This window comes from Centropristis striata, chromosome 23 (assembly GCF_030273125.1).
Source record: "Centropristis striata isolate RG_2023a ecotype Rhode Island chromosome 23, C.striata_1.0, whole genome shotgun sequence".
Taxonomy (NCBI): Eukaryota; Metazoa; Chordata; class Actinopteri; order Perciformes; family Serranidae; genus Centropristis; species Centropristis striata.
In genome coordinates, this window is record NC_081539.1 from 10,111,598 (window position 1) to 10,134,514 (window position 22,917).

At 37.8% G+C, this 22,917-nt stretch overlaps 1 protein-coding gene and 1 long non-coding RNA gene across 3 annotated transcripts in view; both read left to right on the top strand.

Annotated features, from left to right (window-relative positions):
* Window positions 1-5,403: 5,403 nt before the first annotated feature.
* On the top strand, window positions 5,404-19,626 carry LOC131962146 (uncharacterized). Of its 2 annotated transcripts, XR_009389914.1 has the most exons (4): window positions 5,437-5,451; window positions 17,695-17,754; window positions 18,931-19,241; window positions 19,365-19,626. It is a non-coding gene; the product is annotated as an uncharacterized LOC131962146 (long non-coding RNA). The 2 variants fall into 2 exon arrangements; XR_009389915.1 differs by lacking the exon at window positions 17,695-17,754 and having other exon boundaries at window positions 5,404-5,451.
* A 1,929-nt stretch (window positions 19,627-21,555) lies between these two features.
* Window positions 21,556-22,917, top strand: part of tmtopsb (teleost multiple tissue opsin b) — a 46,894-nt gene continuing 45,532 nt past the window's right edge. Inside the window, exon 1 of the mRNA XM_059327289.1 lies at window positions 21,556-22,762. Coding sequence (XP_059183272.1) covers window positions 22,381-22,762 — 382 coding nt within the window. The 5' untranslated portion in view covers window positions 21,556-22,380. The remainder of the gene's footprint in view (window positions 22,763-22,917) is intronic.

The following is a 22,917-nucleotide window of genomic DNA, read 5'->3' on the forward strand; positions in this document are numbered from 1 at the left end:
CTGATTCTAGAAAACACCTTACTGCAAGACCAGAGTCCATAGAAAAAACACCTGATTTAAGAGCAATGAGACCTTACTGCAAGTCCAGACTCCACAGAGAAAACAGATTTTTAACTGCAACACCTTATCTAGGCTGCAGAGAAAACAACTTATTTAAGTGCAAGAACACTTTACTGCAAGTTCAAACTCCACAGGGAAATGACAGATTTTAAAAGCAACACCTTCCTGCAAGTCCAGACTCCACAGAGAAAAACAACAATTTAGAAGTAACAGCACATTACTGAGCCTTACTGCAAGTCCAGACTCCAATCAAGAAAACAATTGGTTGTCTCCAATTGCACTCCGGAAAGGACAATTGCAACATTCAACCGCTTCTTCTTTTTAATGACAAATTGCAACCGGGCGGTCAGCTGTTATTTTTATGAAGACATTCATTTTACAGTACACTTAGAAAGAAATAAAGAAAGGAAAAGAACAAGAAAGAAAAGGCACAGATGGAAAAAATATACACATGTATATGTATGTTATTACACAGGCAGAGAAGAATCATTGTAACAATGTGTACATTCCAAGAGGTAGGTCCAGGGTCATCCTTCATATCAAAACAGGACAGAAACATTCTCACACTAGTTAGCTGGTTTTGCTCACTTAGCTGCTGTATCAAATCAGAGCAAGAGGTGGTAGTCCCTCCCATTCCTTTATGTCGCCATGGTGATGGCGAATAAGGGTGAGAAGTGTCCAAAAATCCTCACTCAGCTTTTTGACCGATATGAGTACAACATCTGAGTACTACATTTAGCCATAATTGTCAGTGAAAACTCCCCTATGCACTTAAAACAGCAAGTGAAAGTGCAGAAAAACTCAAACAGAAACACAGCACTACTGTAGTTTGATTGCTGTAAACAGTTATATAATTGCAAATCAACAATATGATTTTCCATACTGTCAAAAATACAGACTCAGTGTTGCCAACTCCTCAGTAAGAAATGTAGCTATTGGCTGTCCTAAAAGTCCATAGAAGTTGCTAAATGACGTCATCGCCTAATTTGCATAATTTTCCATGTGCATGTACTTGTAATGGACGCTGTAGGAGAGAGGAATAATGTTGTGGGAAAGACAAAAAGTGATTAAAACACCCTTAATATGTTTAGAAATGCAAATGCACTGTCTTCTGTCAAAATTTCAATCCTCCTCCTTTATCCGACCTTGGGACCGGCAAAAATGACCCAAAAGAGACACTGACTGTAAGCCAGCCAGCGGCGACTTCCCGCATGAGCAACTTTCCACACTAGACATGGAAGGTTAACAACTCCTACTGCAGCTGGAAGAGTGCTGTGGGAGGACTGGGCCGCTTGTGAGTGCTGTGGGAGGAGCCGCCGGCAGCAACTGCTGCTCGTTACGAAAAGTAAGAACGAGTCTCCAAAAGTCTCCAATAACACCAGAAAAGGCGTTAGATTTGTCACTAGAAAAAAATTGTCGCTAGAGGAGTCTAAAAAAGTCACTAAATATAGTGACAAGGTGGCTAAGTTGGCAACACTCACTCTGCTATTTCAGTGATAGAGAAATTCTGTTTTTTTTTTTAAATGTATGTGTAGTGCACAGCATGCACCACCAGAGGTCAGTCTGCTGGTGAAACAGCCAGCTGAGTATATCTGACAATGTTATATAGGCTAGCCAGCTAGAACATCCTGTGCAGGGATACTGAATTTTAAAAATGTTTAACAACCTTTTCACTATTATTGTTTCACTATTAAGTCCAAGCTTGTACAGCTGCCATGCTCTGTGAAGAAGATAAATATAGCAATTTATTCTGTTCTCGGGGCTACTTGGGGTGACTGACACCTCCTGTACTTACCTTTATCAAAGCACTCAAACATCTTCCTCTAAAAAGATGTGGTTTCAAGCAATCGAGGCATCTCAGAGCACTACGGATAATTACGAGAACAAACTTTTGACACTCTTTGGTGCATTTAACAAGTTTTTAGAACATGCATCTTTGAAATCACTAGAACATTTATATTTGATTTGTCTTGATGCTGTTTTATCAAGAGCATGTCAGCGTTGCAGAGTTGAAATCGGTGTCGAGACCGCAGGCGTTTCAGAAGCATTTCTCCCACTATGCAGTTACGGTTTCATTCTAATTAATGCAGCTGTCTGCACCAGCTCCATGCTGGCTCGTGTCTCACTTTCGTAAACACGACCTGAGGCTTTTATTTACACTTCAAGTTTATTTTTTTGACAATATGCAAATGCACAATAAAAAGGCAGTTATCCACATTTTTCAACCCAGGCTCTCTGGCTCTGAGCAGACAGCACACTGGGAAGTAATACAGGAACTTCTTTGGTTTTTGCTCTGTTTAATCGCAAACTGTAACCTACACTGTACTTTTTACTGCCACACACTGCACAGAAAGTTCGGCTACTCCTTCTCTGCTTATCGCTCTAAAATGGTGGAGCCGATACTTGCTACTGTGTGGTTGAAACTTTCTACCCTGGAAGAAGCTCTACTCAGTTGTCCTTGCAGAGGTCTGAGGGTGTACTTTTGTTCACTGTAAAATTTTATTTTAATTTTACAGAGCTTTTTCTACATTGAGTGCAAATGCCATAAAAAATTAATTACTTATTACAAATACTACATTAAAATCTGTAAATTATTATTATATGTACATTTTTTAAATATTTTTAAAATGTTAAATTACAGTGATTTAATGTTAAAATACAAACAACAGTTTTTTACAGTAAAAATTTTAATTTAACTGGAAAAAATGTAATAAGAAATCATAAAAAACTTGACAAACACATATTTAACAAAAAACATATTTAAGTAAAAAAAGGCAGATATTTACTGTAGATTATCTTATTTTTAAAGAAATTATCTGTAAAATAACATCTGGTTGTTTACCATTATTTGATGGCGTTGAACTTTTTTTCTACAATTTTTTTATTAGTGTAAAAATTTCCAGGAAAAATATATGATATGATAAAAAAATTATTTGACAATGTTGTTATATTACTGTAAGAAAACAGACATGGTAAAAGCAAGGAAGAGGAGCTAGCGTTTAACTTCTGCCACCTGCTCCACTTTAATCTTATCAACATGATGTTAACAGCGTAAAAGCTGCCACTTTAATTTGCCTCATGTCCACGTGTCCTTTTCATCCGTGCCAACAGATGTGTGGGAACCATGCATGGTGCGCTGAAACTCGATTTCATTTGATCGGATTGGATTGATTGAAGAAGGTAAGTGATTGGATACATACATATTTACAGAGAAAGGGAGAGAGAGGAGAGGCAGAGACTGGCCGAAAATGACTCATCCTTGAACTGGGTTGAAATCGATTGTGTCAAACGGAGAGGAAAATGTGTTCTCCCTGAGGAGAGGTAAAAGGATAAAGGACAGAGAAGAGGCAGGAGGTGCAAGAAGAAGAAAGCGATGAAGGGTGGTCAAAAAAGAAAAAAGGTCGTCACACAAAGGAGTAGAATCCCACAATAGTAAGAAGCATATACACTGCATTTACAGTGAACAATGAGGTAATATTCATGGCTCCTATACTGTGCAAAAAGTCATGACTTCATTTTCAGTCTGAAAACACCCATCTTTTTTCCTCAAGCTCAGCTCCTTTTGAGTTCTTTATTTTTGTTCTTATCTTGACTTTTTCTCGCTGTTTCCAAGATCTAACTGAAGCCTATTTACAGATGTTTTCATCTCGTAAAATGAACATTAAAGCCACCTTCCATTCAAAAATGTGTTTTTCTTATGTCAATGTCCCCTTAAATGTCTGACCTTGACTTGTATCTCTGCAAAGTAGGGTTGTCACGATACTAAAATTTTCAACTCGATACCGATACTCAGAAAATATTCGATACTCTATACCATTTTCGATACCACAAGGATAAAAACAAAGACCCCAAAATTTAACAGAAATATTTTTATTAACAAGAAAAATGCAACATGTAAAAATGAACAGAACCACAGGTTAAATATTTATAATAAAAAACAGTTGTGCAAAAAGAAACTACAACTATGACAACAAGCTTCAGGTCTGAGGTAGTGCAAAAAATAAATATATACAATAAACAATAACAATAAGAACAATATTTTGAGGTTGTATGGTTTAGCTGCTTAATAAGTTGTTGGATCGATCCTTTGGAAAATGAGTATTGTATCTGGATACAACGTTTTAGTATCGATACTTTTTTGAGTATCGATACTTTTGACAACCCTAATGCAAAGTTTATCATATAAAAAGGTTTTTTACGTTCTTCTACAGAAGGTAATGTCTGTGTTCTTCCCGAAACATTCACAAAGATTCTGTGTACATCAAAAGCTGCAAAAGAGACCTGAAACCTCCAGCACAGAGTGGACTTGTCAATCCAGAGAGTAAAAACACACGGTAGCATCGTAGCAGATATTATTATATGTGTATATAACACTGTTTCTGCCACTCTATTAGGGAAAGACTCTCTTTCCAGTTTGTAGAATTAGACACGCCCACTGAAAACCTTAAATATATTTTTTAATCCAAACTTTTTGAGATCTGAACCAATTTATTTTCAGTGGAAATGCTTTGAACGATTCAAAATTAGGTGCAGAAATCGGAACGGAGTCCATTCCATGTCGGTGGAAAAGGAATATCAGATTTTTTTAAGCCCTCCCTGCACACTCATTGTCATTGGATTGCAATCATGCAGACTTTACTTGAGGGAATTAATCACAATTTGCAGCACTCTCATGTTAAAAATCAGGGCTGAATGAGAAATCCAAATATATTAAATTACATTACATTAAAAGAGCTGACAAAAACAATATGGGCACAGAATGTCAGGATTCACCCTATTCCTCATTAGCTCCAATGAACATATAGGCTGAGCACCATTTGACCATGCCTGATGCTGAATCTTCATCAGCTGAAATCCAACAGAAAAAGATTTTAGAGTTTAAGTGTTGACGGTGCAGTAACTTCACAACAAGCCACGGCTGGGTTTATCTTTATTATTTACAGTTGTCCAGCGTGCCCTTTTATCAAGTTTTTATAATTTTAATTCTCTCTATTTTTTGTGTTATTTATTGTTTCTTTATTTTATTTATTAGTCTTTTTTGTTCTATGTCTCTGATATTTATTATTATTATAGATGATAATAATAATCATTATTTTATTTTTCTATAGATCATTTTTCATTATTTTATTTTGATTTATCTATTTTTTATTTTGTTTCTCTAGTTTTTGTTTTTAATTTTGTTTTTTGCCATATTTTTGTGAGGGCCTGACAGTGGCTATTTGAAGCGCATTTAACAATTATTAATAATTTTAGTAACAAATTAAATTATCTGGTTGCCATCAGTTAGTTTACGTCACGTGATTACCTGCGGCAGGTGAAAGGTCATCATGTGACGCGGCCTCCGTTTCGCTAACATGCACGCGCTGCAGGCACAGCGGGAACCTTTAGATGGTGAGTGTGTGATTTAATTATCACGTTTGATTTATACTGGTAGCGGCACGCAGCGTCACTTTAAAGTCGTGCATTATGCAGCAGTACTGACTGCTGCTTCTTCTGCTAAATAATTAGCGCTCACAGTGACGCTCACCTGTGGCTGTCTGTGAGGATTTAACTCTTTGCTGTGCAGTCACAGTGGCTGATGTTATGGAGGTCACATTATATGCTGCGTTTGATTTCCATGTGCACTGAATTCTTGATGTCTGCAGACATGGGGAGCAGTGACAGTGAGTCTGCAGAACTCTGAGTCTGAATTATGTTTTTTTTGCATTGGCAGTGGTTTTTCAGTCACCTGTTGATTTGTGTCAGTTGAATGAGCCTATGCAGCTCTGCTAGTAGCTTTGAGGATTTAAGTTCAGTCCTCTCCTGTAATAAGATCATGTGTTTGATACATGCATTGAAACTTTTGGCACTTTATTATGCTTTCTGTGTTCAATCTTTTCAGTATGCAGTACTGATCTGAGCCTTGTATTTGCATATATACTTTTGCAGGCTAAGAAGTAAGTCATGTGTCTGTGACATGTGCGTTATATGATAAACAATTTTAATGTTTTCTACAATATCTGCTGTATCTTGGTTCTGCATATCATTTAAATCAGTAATTTAATTACTTACTTTTTATCAGCTCCTCTTAAACGGGGATGAGATTAGAATCCAACCTCGGAGCAGCTCATCTAAACAAATAAACACATTCATGTATATATCTTTTTGAAATTGTTTTGGAAAGTAGTTTATTTTTTGGGTCTGATAACTTCAAAATTTCTATGAAAGAAAAACTTTTAATCGGTGCAAACTTAACATTGCCAAGTCGGGACTTGTACAACACTGTCAGTCCAGTTTCCAGGGCAGTTAAATTATTATAATTATGATATATTATAATAAATTATAGAGTGTTGAAGTAATTATGTATTTTTGGAGATATTCCCTTGACACAGCCTATGGGATTTTTCCATGGATTAGAAAATAAACTTTGTTGCAGACAAATGTTTATGACACCTATACACATTTTTGATTTTTGAAGCATGAATGCAAACACCAGGAGCAAAAAGCTGAGATAACATAAGATAGAACTTTATTTATCCTGAAGGAAATTCTGTTCTGTTGACATTCCAGAGTGCTCCAAAGTTACAGATCAATAACAAAAACAATCACATTATAGGATAATATAAGAAAAAGAATGAACAAAATAGGTAACAATATATAATATAAATATTACAGTATAAAAAAATAAATAAATAAACTGTTTAAGGAGTAAAGTGAATAGAGTGCAGATGACATGACAGGATGTAATATTCAGATATATTGCACATGATAATGAACATGATATAGTCTGTAAACATAATATAGTCCGTAAAGAATCTAAAGGAGCTACATCACGGTTTTAAGACTTCAGCATCACCACCATTACAGCCCCTGTAGTGCCATTATACCACTTGATAGCAATTCCCGTTCTTAATGGGCATAAAAGCTCTAAAATTCTCAAGTGGGGTTTTTTACTGAGGCAGAACAAAATGTGAAAATCACAGAAGTTATATTAACTACAGACCTTATTTCAGGCATCTAACCAAAACCCATCAACCTGAGACTTTTGGGTGGCCGTGGCTCAGTTGGTAGATCGGTCATCAACTGATCGGAAGGTTGGTGGTTCGATCCCTGACCATGGCAGCCTACATTTCAAAGTATCCTTGGGCAAGATACTGGACACCAAATTGCTCCCGTTCATTAGTGTATGAATGAATTCCCAATGGTGGCAGGTGGTCCCGTTTAGGGTAGCCTCTGCCACCAGCATGAATGTGTGTGTGAGAACAGCCTGTAGTGTAAAGCGCTTTGAGTGGTCACAAATCGACTAGAAAAGTGCTTCATAAGTGCAGGTCCATTTACAATTTGAGAGGAGGGAACCAAAATGAAAAAAAAAATGCTAATTCAGTTTCAGGTTTTAGGGCTGCAACTCTCTATTGTTTTGTTATCTGCTGCAGATCCTTAGACAATAGTTAACTCCATTACAAGAAGTAAAAGAACCCTCTGTTAACCCCCGATGGAAACAACTGGAACAACACAACTCCTACTGGAAAGCCTTTGGGGTTTTAGCAGAGGTCAAACCTGCGACCTTTTACTTGCAGGGAGTAATCCCTTGACACTGCTTCCTGCTGCAGTAACCTCAGAGTGCAGAGGTTGTTAAAAAGAGAAATAACTTCAGGCCTGGTGTTATTGATTGGCAGAGCGAGCATCTGGCTAATGCTGTTTGCCAGGATCTGTTGTTTCCTTCAGGTGGAAGAGGAGAGAGAGAAATCGTTTGCCGACTCTGCATCCCTCAGGGAGGTCCCGGGCTTTGTTTATCCTCTGCTAAGCCTTTATCTGATGCTGCTCTCTGTTTACTTATTTACATGAGGATCCTCTCCACCCAGTCAGCGGCGGCGATAAGCTCGACTGCCGATATTTAATTTACCCGCAGCTCGAACACATCGACACCGATGATCCTTTCATTACTGTTAATACTGACGTCAGGTGTGTTGTTAAATCTCAGGAAAAATATTATAAAAAATACGAACTCACCTGACTGAAGAGATGGTAATCCTGCTAGTGATTTATAAAGGGAAAAACGTGTAAATGCATGCCTGAATAATCAACAATTAATTATTATACAATGATAAAACAATATTGTTTGCATTTTAACACACTACAGCAGGTAAGCTTGCAGGCAGTGCTTGCAATTATTATTATTTGTATGCCATTATCTCCATCACAAGTTAATTATGTTGTTATCACACAAAAAACACCTTTTTTTTTTCTCGTGATAAGAAGATAAATGACTTGTTACCATGTGAAAATAAGCAGCTAAACAAATTGACATTTCCTGTTATTACTTTTAGTGTTTGGGTCAAAGTATTTTGATAATTTAAAAACATAAAATAAAGGACGCTCACATTCATTAGCTGCAAATTGCATTTATAAACATGAGCACCATCAATGAAAAACCTTCTTTATAAGCGTTCAACAACAACACTGCTGTCATGTATGGCTTTGTATATATATCCATTGAGGGGATATAGGTGGTACGACTGAAAGCAGCTGAAAGGTTTTGCAATTGCTGCGCATTCACGAGCAAAATATCCTATTATGTAAATGTGCGCACCACATCCGGCATGTATGGAGGCTTTGACAGCTACTGACAGTAAGTACAAGGTTGCTCCTAAATGGACAATCGTCAAAAAGACATTCTTCAATTTTAAGCTGTTGATCTTTTCAATCTGGACTCAATGCATCTTCAATCCTTGCTTTTTCCACAAGGTCACAGGGGGGGATAGAGCAGGAACAGGGTGACAATACAAGACCGGAAATCAATTTGCATGTCTTTTGGGCCGGAAAGTCGCAAAGCCTGAGGAGAGAGAGGGAGCAAGAGAGAGAGAGAGAGAGAGAGAGAGAAAAGAAACACTTGAGCTGGACACAAACTCCCCACAGAGAAACTTGTAACCTTTCTCACTTTGCAGAAAACCACCACCACTGGAGAGCTGTTTTTAAACCACAGCAGTGCTTGTGGGGGTGATGCATCCAACCTAACTGCCATAAACACATCACATACTTTGGTGCATTTTTGTTGTGGCATCTTGCAGCAGCAATCTCAATTCCTCCATTTGTGTTCAGATCGAAAATAGTTGCAGCAATGCATGAAAAAAAAATCACCTTTAAAAGCCCACAAGGGATCAGCAGTCAGATTCATGCATGAATATTATGACCACTGTGAACGGGGTGAAATAGGCCCCAAAAGTATCTCCCCAGCTCATTATTAATGTCAGGGCCTGGGGCAAAAAACGCCCCAAGCCCTTATTAATTTGTGACCCCGATGTTAACCCTCACTAGAATTTAATTGGCTGGGAGGTGAAGAGCCTGCAGATTCTGCTCGGAAAAGTTTAAGTAGTTTCTTGAAGTTTTTACATAATATCTTATACATCTCAATTAAAGGAGCACCGAGGAGAACTCAAAGACGAAATGATCGACTCATTTCTTGCCTCATCTGAAAACACCTCGTACACATATAAAGTATTTGTAGGTTATGCTTTTGGAGAAAACTCCTTTTCAGTGGCGTTGCCACATGTTTTTGACTGGGGTGTCCCAAGAGGTGTGAATCAGCAGAGTCCCCACGATACGATTTTTTCCCGATACTTCAGTCACGATATGATATTATTGCGATTTTAAGCATTTTGCGATATTGTGAGTATTGTGATACAAATATATTGCGATTTAGCTGTTTAACTGTGTCCACAAAATTAAATTTAATCAAGAATTGTTTTGTCAAATAAGAGAAAATTCTCAGTCTGTTCCTCTCACTTCAGTCTTTTTATTTCTCCACAATGAGAGTCAAACCCACAGACTGACTTATGAAGTATGTGTACGCTCATGTTGGAAAAACCCAAATTCATCATTTCTGGCTCCGCTACTTATGTGTTTAACATTTTAAATTTAGAATAAATAGGCCTACAAATCAAAACACCACAGATGCATCATATATCTCGGTACTTTATTATTTAAGTTCGTAAAAAAGAAATTGTGCATTCAAAAGTAGGCTGCATACAAAATACAATGCACATTCAAAAATTCAGTCACAGCACAAAATTTAAATAAGTAAGCCAAAGGTCAGGCTTATAACCTTACATCTACGAATACTTTTCATGCTTTGAGTAAATTAAGATCATAATACTTGCATACTTTAAATTAAAAAAGGTTTTGAATGCAGGACTTGTCCCAGCACTGCTTACTACTTTATCCTTATGTAAATGGGGAAAATAATGGTGCATTAAATCCATATTTTGTTGATTCAATGCACAGTCTAAATCCATATTGGAGTTGAGTTTTTGAGAGAAAACTGGAGCTTTTGTTATATTCACAACTATTCAGTAAATCCAAGATATGCAGAATTGTCTTTATTATTGCACAGAGCCATCAGAACTAAACTAAAATATCCATCTCTGTCTTTTCATAAAGTTCTAGTTCATTTCACCTCGGCAACATTGAACTTTCAGCTCTGTCTCTCTCTGCTTCTGCTCTCCTGTAATCACACGGCAGCACTTGCCAGAGGTCAAAGTGTCATCTTGTGGACTGGAGATTGGAGAGTGAACTCTGTGTGGTGCTGGTTGATGCGGGTAATGGTGTGGATAAATGGATTCTGATGCTTTTCCCAACTCAGCTGCTCACTCACGGCCAGACGAGTCCCCTGGCTGAACGAGAGAAAGAACCCGAGAAGGACGGAGAGAAAGCACAAATAAACTGCCTTTCATTCCCTCCTGTCCATTTCACTCGCCCCTCAATGAGAAGCAATCAACAAAGAGCTTTGATTGAAGGATATTTAGCTCACCCTTCTCTCCTTGATGCTTCTTCCCTCGCTACCCTTCCTTTGCTTTCCTGTTCAGTCATCAATTTTTTCACCCGACATGAAGAAAATCATCCAAAACGTGTTTCCTCACTTTGATGCTGTTGGTGTGTGATGAATAAATCTTGCATATCTTTGATTTTTTTCCCCTTATTGATCTAAATGTCGAATTTTCATTTGAAAATGTCTTTCAAAGGGGGCGGGCAACCAGCTGGCAGCTTTTTATAATATAATGATAATGATTTGAATCACAACTGGAACCATAGACTGGCGCTCAAAAGTTTGGGGTCACACAGAAAACGTCTGTGTTGTTTTCCATGAAAACAAACTGTTTTCATTAAATAAGCTACAAGATGAATAAAAAATACGTATACTAAAGACATTGACAAGGGTATAAATAATAATACTAACCTGTACAAATCTCCAACTTTACCTCTAGATACTCAACCAGCCTGAGGAAGGATCATTTTATTGCTTCTCAAATCAGCACAAAACAGATTTCAGCTGTGCTAACATAATGCTCAGGTGTTTTAATGCTCAATGAGCCTTTCAACAACTATAAACGTGGATTAACACAATGTGCCACTGGAACACAGGAGTGATGGTTGATGACAATATATAAAAAATATTACAACAAAATCTGCCATTTCCAGCTTAAATAGTCATTTACCACATTAACAATGTCTACACTGTATGTCTGTTATTTTAATTTTTTTAAAAGTGCTTTTCTTACAAAAATAAGGAAATTTCTATGTGACCCCAAACTTTTTGAGTGGTAGTGTAAAAGAAGGGATGTAAACAAGATCCCTTCTTTCTATAATGTTACACATCATTAATGTGCGGTGCTGCTGATGTTAAACATCAACAAAATGTAACATCTAGTGTGAGTCAGTATTGACATTATCAAGCCATGAATATGTAGGATAGCGAGTGGGATACCGACTTAACGGCAAAAACCGTAACCAAGGGTTGGCTCTTACTTGTTGGCCTCGTGCATTAATGTCTTTAGGCATCACAGAGCCATGATTGGCTTTTGTCATATGCAAGACACAGGAGATGATGTATCCATCCAGAGGCCTGAGGCTCAGACGATTCTCGGAAAAATGTCTAGCACAAAAGTGAGGGTGAAATTAATTTCATTTTCCATTTTCACTGCTAAAGATTGTTTTAGAGTAGTGGCAGCCAAACTTTTACCTGCCAGGCTTCCCTTTTATACAGAACATTCAAAAATATTCTAATCCTTGTGTTGTCTTAACTTTCAAAAATGACCCACCCTCCCTAAACCCCTTAAATAAAGCAGCTTGATTGAAACCCCATGAAGAAACAACCTGTCGTTCATCACAAACTTTGTGAATATCAAGGTTTTCCCTCTCACAGTGCAAAAAAATGGATTTTTTTTTTTTTAAAGATATTTTTTGGGGCATTTTGTAGCTTTATTGACATTACAGATATTGAGAGTGAAAGGGGGAGACAGAGGGGAAGACATGCGGGAAAGGGCTCTGAGCCGGATTCGAACCCGCTTACGAGGACTGGGCCTCTGTGGTACGCGCTCTACTAGGTGTGCCACTGGGAACGCCCCCCAAAAAATGGATTTAATCAGTGGAATCCACTCGTTTTTATTACAACACACAGAAATGGTTTACTGTTTTAGTAAAGTAGCGGATTATTTTTATTACTAAAGGTACTGCATAGGTGTAGACATAATTTTTTAGCAAGCGTGCATGCATACATGCATGTATACGGTCATGGTTTTTATGTTTTTTGTGGCATGATATTTTCTTTTTATAATTTATAGCTGCCAGGTCAAAAATGACCCCAAAAACTTGTAGGTACCCCGTTGTTACCTACATATTCCTACCCCGTTGCCAACTTACAAACAGTAGTAGAGCAGGAAAAGGTTGATTCTGATTGGCTGTTGTCACGCACATTTCCGACATGTTTGAGCGAGAAAATATGCTCACAGCTGATCACCGTAATCGACCTGAAATTTATTTTATTTATACACTAATCGCGATCATATAATTGCCCAGGCCTAGTCTACACTCCAGCTCTGTCCAGTTAGAAAACAAAACAAAGTGGAAACTGGGAGGAAGCCACAGCTAAGTTTTTAACAGCATATCTGATCACATAGTTGAATCAGACTGTGCTGTTGCATAACTGAGATATCAACTAAAGATGCAGTTCTCACATGACACACTTTACTGAACTCGGGGCTAAAGAAGAAGACAAGAAAAAAAGGAAGCTTGAACATCGTCTGTTAGGATTTCCATCCATGTCCTGTACTTGATCAAAGTAGCCTTTTTCGCCTTGAGGCAGGAAGTGCTGTTAATCCCGCCTCCCTGTCTCAACACTTGTCACTCATGTTGATGAGCTTAAGATGACGTCTTGCCTGAGGCGGCGGTGATCATGCTCCATGAAGACACGGCAGCGGCAGAAACCGGAGGAGCAGATGGTGAAAAATTACAACATCTGCTGTACAACTTTGAATGATTCTAATTAGGTCTCCTATGTGGCATATTAAGTTTTGCTGCCTTCCATTAATGTAACTACAACACACTTTATTCCAGATACACATAGATTTCATAGTATGCACCAGGAAGATCAGAAAACTGTGCATGTAATCAACTTAATCCAGAAACAAAGAGTCTTATAATAACGCAGATTATGTATTATTAATGTGCAAAGGCTGCATATTAAAGCTTTGATTTAAAAATAATTAACACTACATAGAATTCACGTAACTCTTTCTTTGTGTACGCCTCGTCCGCACACTTGAAATATGCCATTTTCAGCTCTGTGGAATAAAGCAGCTCCTTCACACTGGAGCCCCACTTCCGAATTCCTCTCTGTCGCTGCAGAAACACCTTTTTAAATGGCCACTGCAGCTCTCTCATTATGGGCACCTGGCCTTCTCCCCTTCAGCTCAATTAGCAATTAGATGGAAAACTGAGATCACATGCATTCCCTATAGAAACCAACACCAGGGTGAATGGATGAATCACTCAAGGCCGGCCTCCCTTTCCATCTGCAACCCTGCAATCTTTTATTTTCATTCTTATACTTTTCACACATTTAATCTTTCACCTGAGGTTACCCGGAAATTAGAAATCAATACAACCGCAGCGCATTTATTTTGAAGGCGATTCACGTATGTGCATGCTTTCCACAAAAAACACAGTAACCTTGTGAAAAACTCTACTTGCATAATGTTAATAAATTGCTGGTTTACTGCATAACAAAGGTGCTCTATATTGTTTTTGTGGTTTGAATGTATGTTGTGTTTAAAATAAGTGGAAAAGTGAGATAACGATTGGAGTTTTTACTATTTTTTACTGCTATATTCGACTTTAGGGGTGGGCGATATGGGCAAAAAAAAAAAACTTGATTCTTTTTTTAAATTTTCTGATAACGATAATTGAACGATGTCCTTTGAAATGTGATTTATTTACCAACAAATGCTGTTAAAATTCTTCTTGCTTACTTTAAATCATATTAAACATCTGCAGTAATCTGAGCAATTTCGTCAAATATGTCAGAAAGTTGCAGGAATTTCAATCCATTTCACAACCTTCAGCTATCAAAACAAATGTGATATATTACACCACATCCTGAGGTAATATCTGATTCGGGAGATTAGATTTAATGAATTCAGTTCACACCACTTCAAGTCCCCACTTGACCTAGAAATGCCAGAGATTAGTCTCCAGTGGATGCAGTCACGAAAACTACCTTCATCTCCATCTATTTGCATTGTTATGTTCCCTGTGCAGCGTTTTGATTATGACACTGAATACTGACAGAGTCCATTTTCTTTTGTAACTGAGCATTGACACATGTATGAAACAGTATTTTTATGTGTTTTATTTTGTCTTTGTTTGAGTTTTGAGGCCACAAGAACAGCATAAAGTAACGATTCTTCCAGGATTTAATGTTTAGACTGTAATATATATATATAAATATATATATATATATTACAGTCTAAACATTAAATCCTGGAAGAAATATATAAATATATATATATATATATATATATATATATATATATATATATATATAGGGTTTTTCTTGTTTTTTTCCTACATTAAGTTTAAACGTCAGTCTCCAGTATGTTCCGTAATCTTTTTGGTTTTTTCTCTTTTTTTCCTATTTCCTTTACCTTTATTTTTTTCTTTACGTATTTTTATCGTTGTCAAATGTCAAAAAGGTTGGTTTGCTGTTTGCACAGTGCACCTAAGTCTGCGGCCCTTTTCTGGATTTATTGAGACATTTGCTTGTGCTAATTGCAAATTGTCCGTTATGTGCATCCAAATTCAGATCGAATGTGATCAATTCCCATTATCTTGTAGCCAATACAGTATTGGCTGTTGCACACATTTCATGAATCCCAAATGAGATTTCATTATTTTTCCTCTTATTGCTATGTGTCAAATAGGGATGGGAATAATTAATCGATGATCGATGATTGATTAATGGTTGTTAAGAATTTGATCGATCACATGGAATTTTTAATCAATCTGTGTATTTTTTAATTTGTCTATGAATGCATATCAGTACTCACTGAACTGAAACACGCCGATCGTTCAGTTCTGTGGCTGTACGTCAATAAGCCAATGAGCTGAGAATTAAGTTGGATAAAGCTACAGTTTGCAAACTGAAAGTTGCACCAACAATTATAAAACACACAGAAATACAAGAGTATTAATTTGAGCAAAACTAGCTTAATGTATCAAACCTTTCTAGCATGAATTACTGAGTTTAATTTATCCAAAGCTTATTTATACACAAAACACATTTAAATATGCAGGATTACTGTTAAAACTAACCTCATGCCTCTTCGGGGGCTAAAAGATAACATTGAACTCCTTGATGTTGTCTTTACAGTTTAATCTTGCTTGAGTTAGTTTTACGATCGACAGGAAGTCTCTTTGCTTCCTTTTCAAAGTAAAAGTGTCCATTATTTATATATGTATATATTACTTTTATTTTCTCCCATGTATGCATGTTTTATACAATTTGGAGTATGTATAAAAACACAGCGATTAATTGATCGTCAACGTTATAGATCCTCAAGTTGGCAGGTTTATTGAAAACGCCCATCCCAAGTGTCAAAACAAAAATAAGAGGGAAAAAAATAAGAAAGCATTGATGCATGAGGTCCATCATCTCAAGCAGCATTGTTTGTGGCAGTTTAGCATAGTTGCTACAGTTCATGTTCGCATGATTTTTTGCAATTTATGGGTTGTAACCACACGTTTGAGCGCACTTTTTGGGCGTATCATAAGTTTCTTTGGATAAACGTGTAAGCTAACAAAATGTATTGCAGAGCCAGTGACTTTGCCTTTTAAGTAGCCAAGCAATCAGTCAAGTCACTGATCAAGTGAATGTCAAGTGTGAGTCAGTCAACAAATCAATCAAGGTCAAAGGGCCATTCAACCATAACATAACATTAACCCCAAATTAACCTCATCTTTTGACCAACATACACAACATTACACACATGCAACAACAGGCAATAACAGTGCATCATCTCTGTTCCAGTCTGATTACTGATCCTGTAGTTTGATTCCAGCTCATTTTCCCAAGGGCAGTCACTGCTCAGCTTCCATTTAGCATCAAACCGCGTGTTGTCTGGAAGCTCTAGTTCCCATTTAGATAAATGCTGTGGTGAAATTAGGTTTACACTAGGGATGCATGATATTATCGTCATGTTATCGGTATCTGCGGATATTGGCTTGAAGATGAACTATCCAACATCGAAGCTGCTTATATTTTTTGTACTTTTTGTGATTTTGTTTGCACGGTGCAGATTGAGTCACATATTGGGCTCCTGTTTTAAGTTAAATTTGAATTTAAGCAGCAGTCTGTAAGGTACATGCAGTTTTATTCAATTTGGGTTTAATTGCTGTACAGTTGCACTTTTCACATGTTCCCAGTGAACACAGGTTATGTTTACTTATTATGTCAATTGGGAAATTGGCCAAATTTGCCCTGATTGTGGGTATTAGTTGCGCGGGAAAAAAAATTGGTATCTGTAATTGGCTAAATGAGTTGTAAAAAAAATCGGCATGAAATCCAATATCATGCATCCCTGATTTTCACACCTATAACTTTACCTCATTGTAGCACAGGGTCAGATGCTATAGATTTTCATGAGGTAATCCAAAATTCAATAAAAGTAATTATCCCTTTTTTGGCAAACAGCATGGTAAGGAACTATCCGTGGTCATTTTGAAATATCTTGAAAATATATCTTGAAATTAGATGATTAAAAAAACCCTATTTCTGATATTAAAACATTAAAAGTTTGACCTGAGGACAAGAAGAAGGTTTTAAGTTTCCTAAATTCTAAATGACTTTAAATGACGCACTATCCTAAGAGGAGCGCTTAATTCATAATCTGATGTTTTTCCCCTGGGGTTAATTTAATGCCACATGAGCTCCGAACAAAATGTAATAAAAGTTTAAAAATACAATGTTTTGGTGGTATCCAGGGTAGCACTACTTTGATGGTTAAAAAGTGTGGAAAAACTCATGTCAAGCCCAGAATTTCCACTTTAAAATGACTCCACATGATGGTAAAACTAATCTAAAAGTCTGAACAAAGTTTTAAAGAAAACATTATGAGAGAATAAATCTTCTTATATTGTGTTACCCTGATTGCACAGCCGTATGTATAATGAATAGGTAGAAATGACAGGGATATTAGCCCTTAGGCCTCTGAGAGAAAAGGTGGCCTCTGCTTAAGTTTTCATGAACACAGCTGCATTTTTGATTAGGCAAATGTCATTAAATTAACTCATTTTGTTTAATTAATAATTCATCTCTCTGTGCAGGTGCAAGGGTGCATCTCTTAGCAAGGTTACAGTGGAAATCAAAGAAAAAGACTCGAGTAGGTGAGCAACACGTGTGTTATTACTACACGTGTTTCCGTACATGTAGTAATAAGTATGCAAGGCCATTATTTTATCTGACCGCCCCGTCCAGGAAAAAAATGACATAATTGATCCTTTTATTTAAATGTCTAAAAGACTCGCATCAACGATTTCCTGATGAGTGACAAGTGAATAATGCAGCCCGGTATATAGACACCTATAGGAAATGACTTCAAACCTTATGATTGACATATTTTGCAGATGAAGCACCTCTTTCATCACAGACCTTTTTATAGCCGTCTTTTCCAAACTTTGACTGTGGTTGACGTGTGCAGATATTGTAGAATAAAAGGCTTTTAAAGCTTTATTGCAGCACTTTAGTCAACATTGGTTTCTTTGGACCCCCGTGGAGTTATGTTTACATTTAGTGTTTCTTTCCAAAAGGAATTGTCTACAATGTAAAAAAAAAAAATTCCCCCAGAAATGTACTGTATTATATAAAAGGGTTTTTTTCTACATTAGGTGCAAATGGCTTTAAAATAGGATAATTACTTTTATTACAAACATTTCCCATAAAATAGAAGTTGAAATTTGTAAATTAATATTAGTATTATTATATATACATTTTTTACAGTGTTATTCAATACGTAATGGTCTTGAATGTTAAATTACAGTGAATTCTATGGGGGGAAAAAATCACATCATATTGGTGAATTTAAATGAAGGCAGCTTTCAGTTTCTTACACTTAAACTTTAAATTTGATGTAAAAATTTGATGGAGAAGCTGCTAGTGTCCTTCGACCGCTGCCACATGTTTGTTTGTTTGTTTGTTTATTTGTTTTTCCCCCTCTTTTTATATTTATACCATTTATTAATTTAGCTTTTTTTAAAATTTTAACAGGAATGCACTTAATTTTGTTGTGTGTGTATATATATGTATGTATGTGTGTATATGTGTATATATATATATGTGTGTGTGTGTATGTATTTATATATGTATATAAACTGTATATTATCTGTATTTTTAAAGAATTTATCTTTAAAATAACTTGTTTTGTTTTTTTGACAATGTAGGAAATGTTTTTTGTTTTTCATCTCTTAAAACACTTATAAACAATAATTTATTTTTAATATTTAAAATTCTGCATTGTTTACGTCTGCCTTCACTTGCTTGCGGTCTTAGTCACCTTCTTTCAGGTGAATCGCTGCAGTTCTTTGCACCTTTCTGCTACCAGCTGTCAGTCAGCTACAAGTGGCCAAAAACTCCACCGGATACCTTTTTTTGCAAACAGTGAAAGTTTGCTGATAAATTAAATATGGTCATTTAATCTCTGGGAGCTTCTCTCTGAGAGTCCTTCCTGTCTGCCCAGGGACTGAAAGCTGAACTCGCTGTGCTCCCGGCCTCTGCTGATGTGCCCCGTCACTCAGAATTCACACCGATGACGACCGACGGACCCACACTTTAAGATGCTTGGATGAGTTTTAATCTCGGAGCCCTCATGCATATAGTAGGTGTCATTTTCTGGGCCTGTGTCCCCAAAATCACATTAATAATGCAACTCATTTGCAGGTTTTCCCGAGCATAATGCTGCCTGGATCACATTCAGTATATAATTCCCCTTTTCTTCCAGTTGAAGCCATCGAGTGTCTGTATCTGTGTGCTGCTGTCGATGACGGACAGAGAGAGGAGAAGACATCTGCAACAAGTAGTGCAGAATAAGAAAGAGCAGAGGGAGCAACGGAGGGAGTTCTTTCACAGAGTAAAGGCAGTGCCATTGATTTCCCATGCTTGTGTTAATTACTTTCCTCGCCCCCGGACATGATCAGTCCATAAATCACTCTGACTCGTGAGAAGACTTCAAGTTACCCACAAATAAAAGTTATTACAATGAATATTTAGTCCAGATTTGATGCTTTGGTGGATGAAAAGCATCAGCAGAAACCAGATTTCAAAATAAATTTTATTTCTTACTGAACTATGTTCTGTTTTCTTAAAATATGACTATGCTTCATCTATACTTGAATACACTTTTATTGGAGTTAAATTAAAGACAAACATGTATATTAGTATATAACAAAGCACTTGAAAATAAGTATAATATTCCCAAGAACACTAAATAACCACCATAAGAAGATGAAGGAAGAGAAATCTGATCAACCAGAAAATCCAGGAGTCAAATGATGAAGACTAAAAATACTTCACTGCATGGCAGAAAGGAGTTCTGCACACTGTTAGGCTCCAAATAAATAGTTAATTTCTCTTTTATCATTTCAAGGCATAGGTCTACCTCAGGCGAAATTCTGCCTTCAAAAGTATTTATTTTAACCAAACAGTGTGTCTGCAGTGAAGTATCCTCATGCAAACATTGTTTGATGCCCCAAGTTCTTTCTTACTTTTCAAGCTTTTCTTGATTTTAAAGTAGCCGTGTGGAGGATTTATGGGGATCTATTGGCAGAACTGGAATATAATATCCATATTTTCATTAGTGTATCAACACTTCAAGCCTGTTGCACTGGCATGTTTCTACAGTGGTTAATTATCTACATCTTTTAACAAAAAATACTTTGACGATAAACAATTGAATCGCTGCAACACGTTTTCATTGTGACAGGTGACTACCAATGCTTAAACCATGCTGTAAACACTGGACGACTGCAAATCCATCGATTTAAATGGATAGTTCAGACTTTTTCCTGCGCATTTCCAGTTTGGAGAACCAGACGCACAGTCCAGGCAGGAAATTAATAAATGCATTGCTGCTACCCTTATATGCTTTGCACACTGCCGCAGATTAGGTGTTTTGGTAAGAATATGGTGGAATTCTACGGTTGAGAAAAGTCGTGCCAAGTGAAGTGGCTGTAGCAACAAAAATGGCGTACACATTAACGGGTATAACATTTTTAGGTTGGCCTTTAAGTGGTTCAATTTTTTATCCTATCTGGACCGTGCATCTGGTTCTCCAAACACACAGACCATCATCTACTGCAGCGACTGCGGGTAAGTACATCATATAATTTAAAAAAAATAAAAATTCCAACTATCCCTTTAAGGTTAGGTAAATATGAAAGGGTTAGGCTTAAAAGGTGTTAATTCCATTAGCCCGCCGTCTGAGTGACATTGAATGTATGCAGCTATAAACATATTTCTATGTCACAATCACACAAAAAACCTTGCTAATGGATGTATTCAGGTACAGTAGTGTTCAAAATAATAGCAGTCCAATGTGACTAACCAGATTAATCCAGGTTTTTAGTATATTTTGTATTGCTACATGGCAAACAAGGTACCAGTAGGTGCAGTAGATTCTCAGAAAAGCAACAAGACCCAGCATTCGTGATATGCACGCTCTTAAGGCTGTGCACTTGGGCAATAAGTTAAAAGGGGTGTGTTCAAAAATATAGCAGTGTAGCATTCAATCAGTGAGGTCATCAATTTTGTGAAAAAACAGGTGTGAATCAGGTGGCCTCTATTTAAGGATGAAGCCAGCACTTGTTGAACATGCATTTCTCTTTGAAAGCCTGAGGAAAATGTGTCGTTCAAGACATTGATCAGAAGAACGGCGTACTTTGATTAAAAAGTTGATTGGAGAACTTGTTGCTTTTCTGAGAATCTACTGCACCTACTGGTACCTTGTTTGCCATGTAGCAATAAAAAATATACTAAAAACCTGGATTAATGTGGTTAGTCACATTGGACTGCTATTATTTTGAACACTACTGTATGTTCAATGCCAACATTCAATTAGGAATTCAGTTGGCTGCAATCTGCAACCTCACCACTAGGTGCCACTAAATCCTACACTGGTTCTTTAATGGGGCAGCTTGACACAGAAGTGGTCACCTGTATTGATTGATTACAAAACTGGGCACAACCACTGATTACATGATGATTGATTTACTGGGTTTGAAATAATGATTGACCTTTTTATATATTTCAGATGAAATCAGTCCTTGTCCCTTGGCTGTAAAATAGTCGGCTGATTTCCTGTCAGATACTTTATCGACTCCCCCCCCTCCACTACCGACGTGAGAGGGTTTCTTTAAGTTAAACACATGGGGCATACAGTAGTACAGCAGTACGGCGCTGAGATCGACCATGAAGGTTTGCTCTGTGAAGAAAAGTCCTCACTCCTCCTTTAAGCTTTTCAGCCAGCTTCCTTTTAAGTTGCAGTGATTTATTTGTCACTTTGAATAATGTTATGCAATGCTTTCATTGACGGGTCTGCTGGTGGTGGTCTGAGATTGTTACACACATGCTTGCTGGCAGACACACACATGCACGGACCACCCCGCCGCTCCATGTTGAGAGGTTTTTGTCCCTGAGCGCGTTGAAAGGCGCTGTGAGTGATAAAAGCTCTGAGCGCACCTCTCCGAACCCGGAGCGCACAGCAGAGGGGCGGATCTGACCAGACACCTGCATCTGCCCTCTGAATTTTCACTTATTTGCCAAGTAGCTCTCTTGGACTGGATACATTCCCATTATTTTCCCTTCTTCACCCTTTATCAGAAGCTGCCACATGCGGTGCAACAGAGGACTCCACCGCGCACCTTCGCTTCTCCAGATGAGTTGACAGACTCCACGGACCGGATGGTTCCGTCCCGCCGTGGAAAGTTCGGGCTGGTGCAAACTTCGCTGCTCAGCCCGGTATGATCGTTTGCAACGTGAGCCTGAGCTGTGCGCACTGTCCCGGGGGAGGAGCCGGTGGCACGGCGGCGACGGACGCGTACGAGGAGGTGACCGGATCTCTCCCCCCGCCGTCCCTGAGCCCGAGGGGGCACCTGGTGGTGGCGGTGTGCCTGGGCTTCATCGGCACCATCGGGTTTCTCAGTAACTTCCTGGTGCTCGCGCTGTTCTGCAGGTACCGGGCTCTGCGCACGCCCATGAACCTCCTGCTGGTGAGCATCTCCGCCAGCGACCTGCTGGTCAGCATGCTGGGCACCCCGTTCAGCTTCGCGGCGAGCACCCAGGGGCGGTGGCTGATCGGACGCGCTGGGTGCGTTTGGTACGGGTTTGTTAACGCATGTTTAGGTGAGCAGTTGATTTCATTTTATTGTGAGTCACTGGAGACAGAAAAGAAACACCTTTCAGGTTCTTTAACGAATCAAATCTTTAAATTGCATTGTTTCTTTCTTATTTTCATGTCTAACCGTTAAAAAAGAGATGGAATATTAACGTGGCAGCAT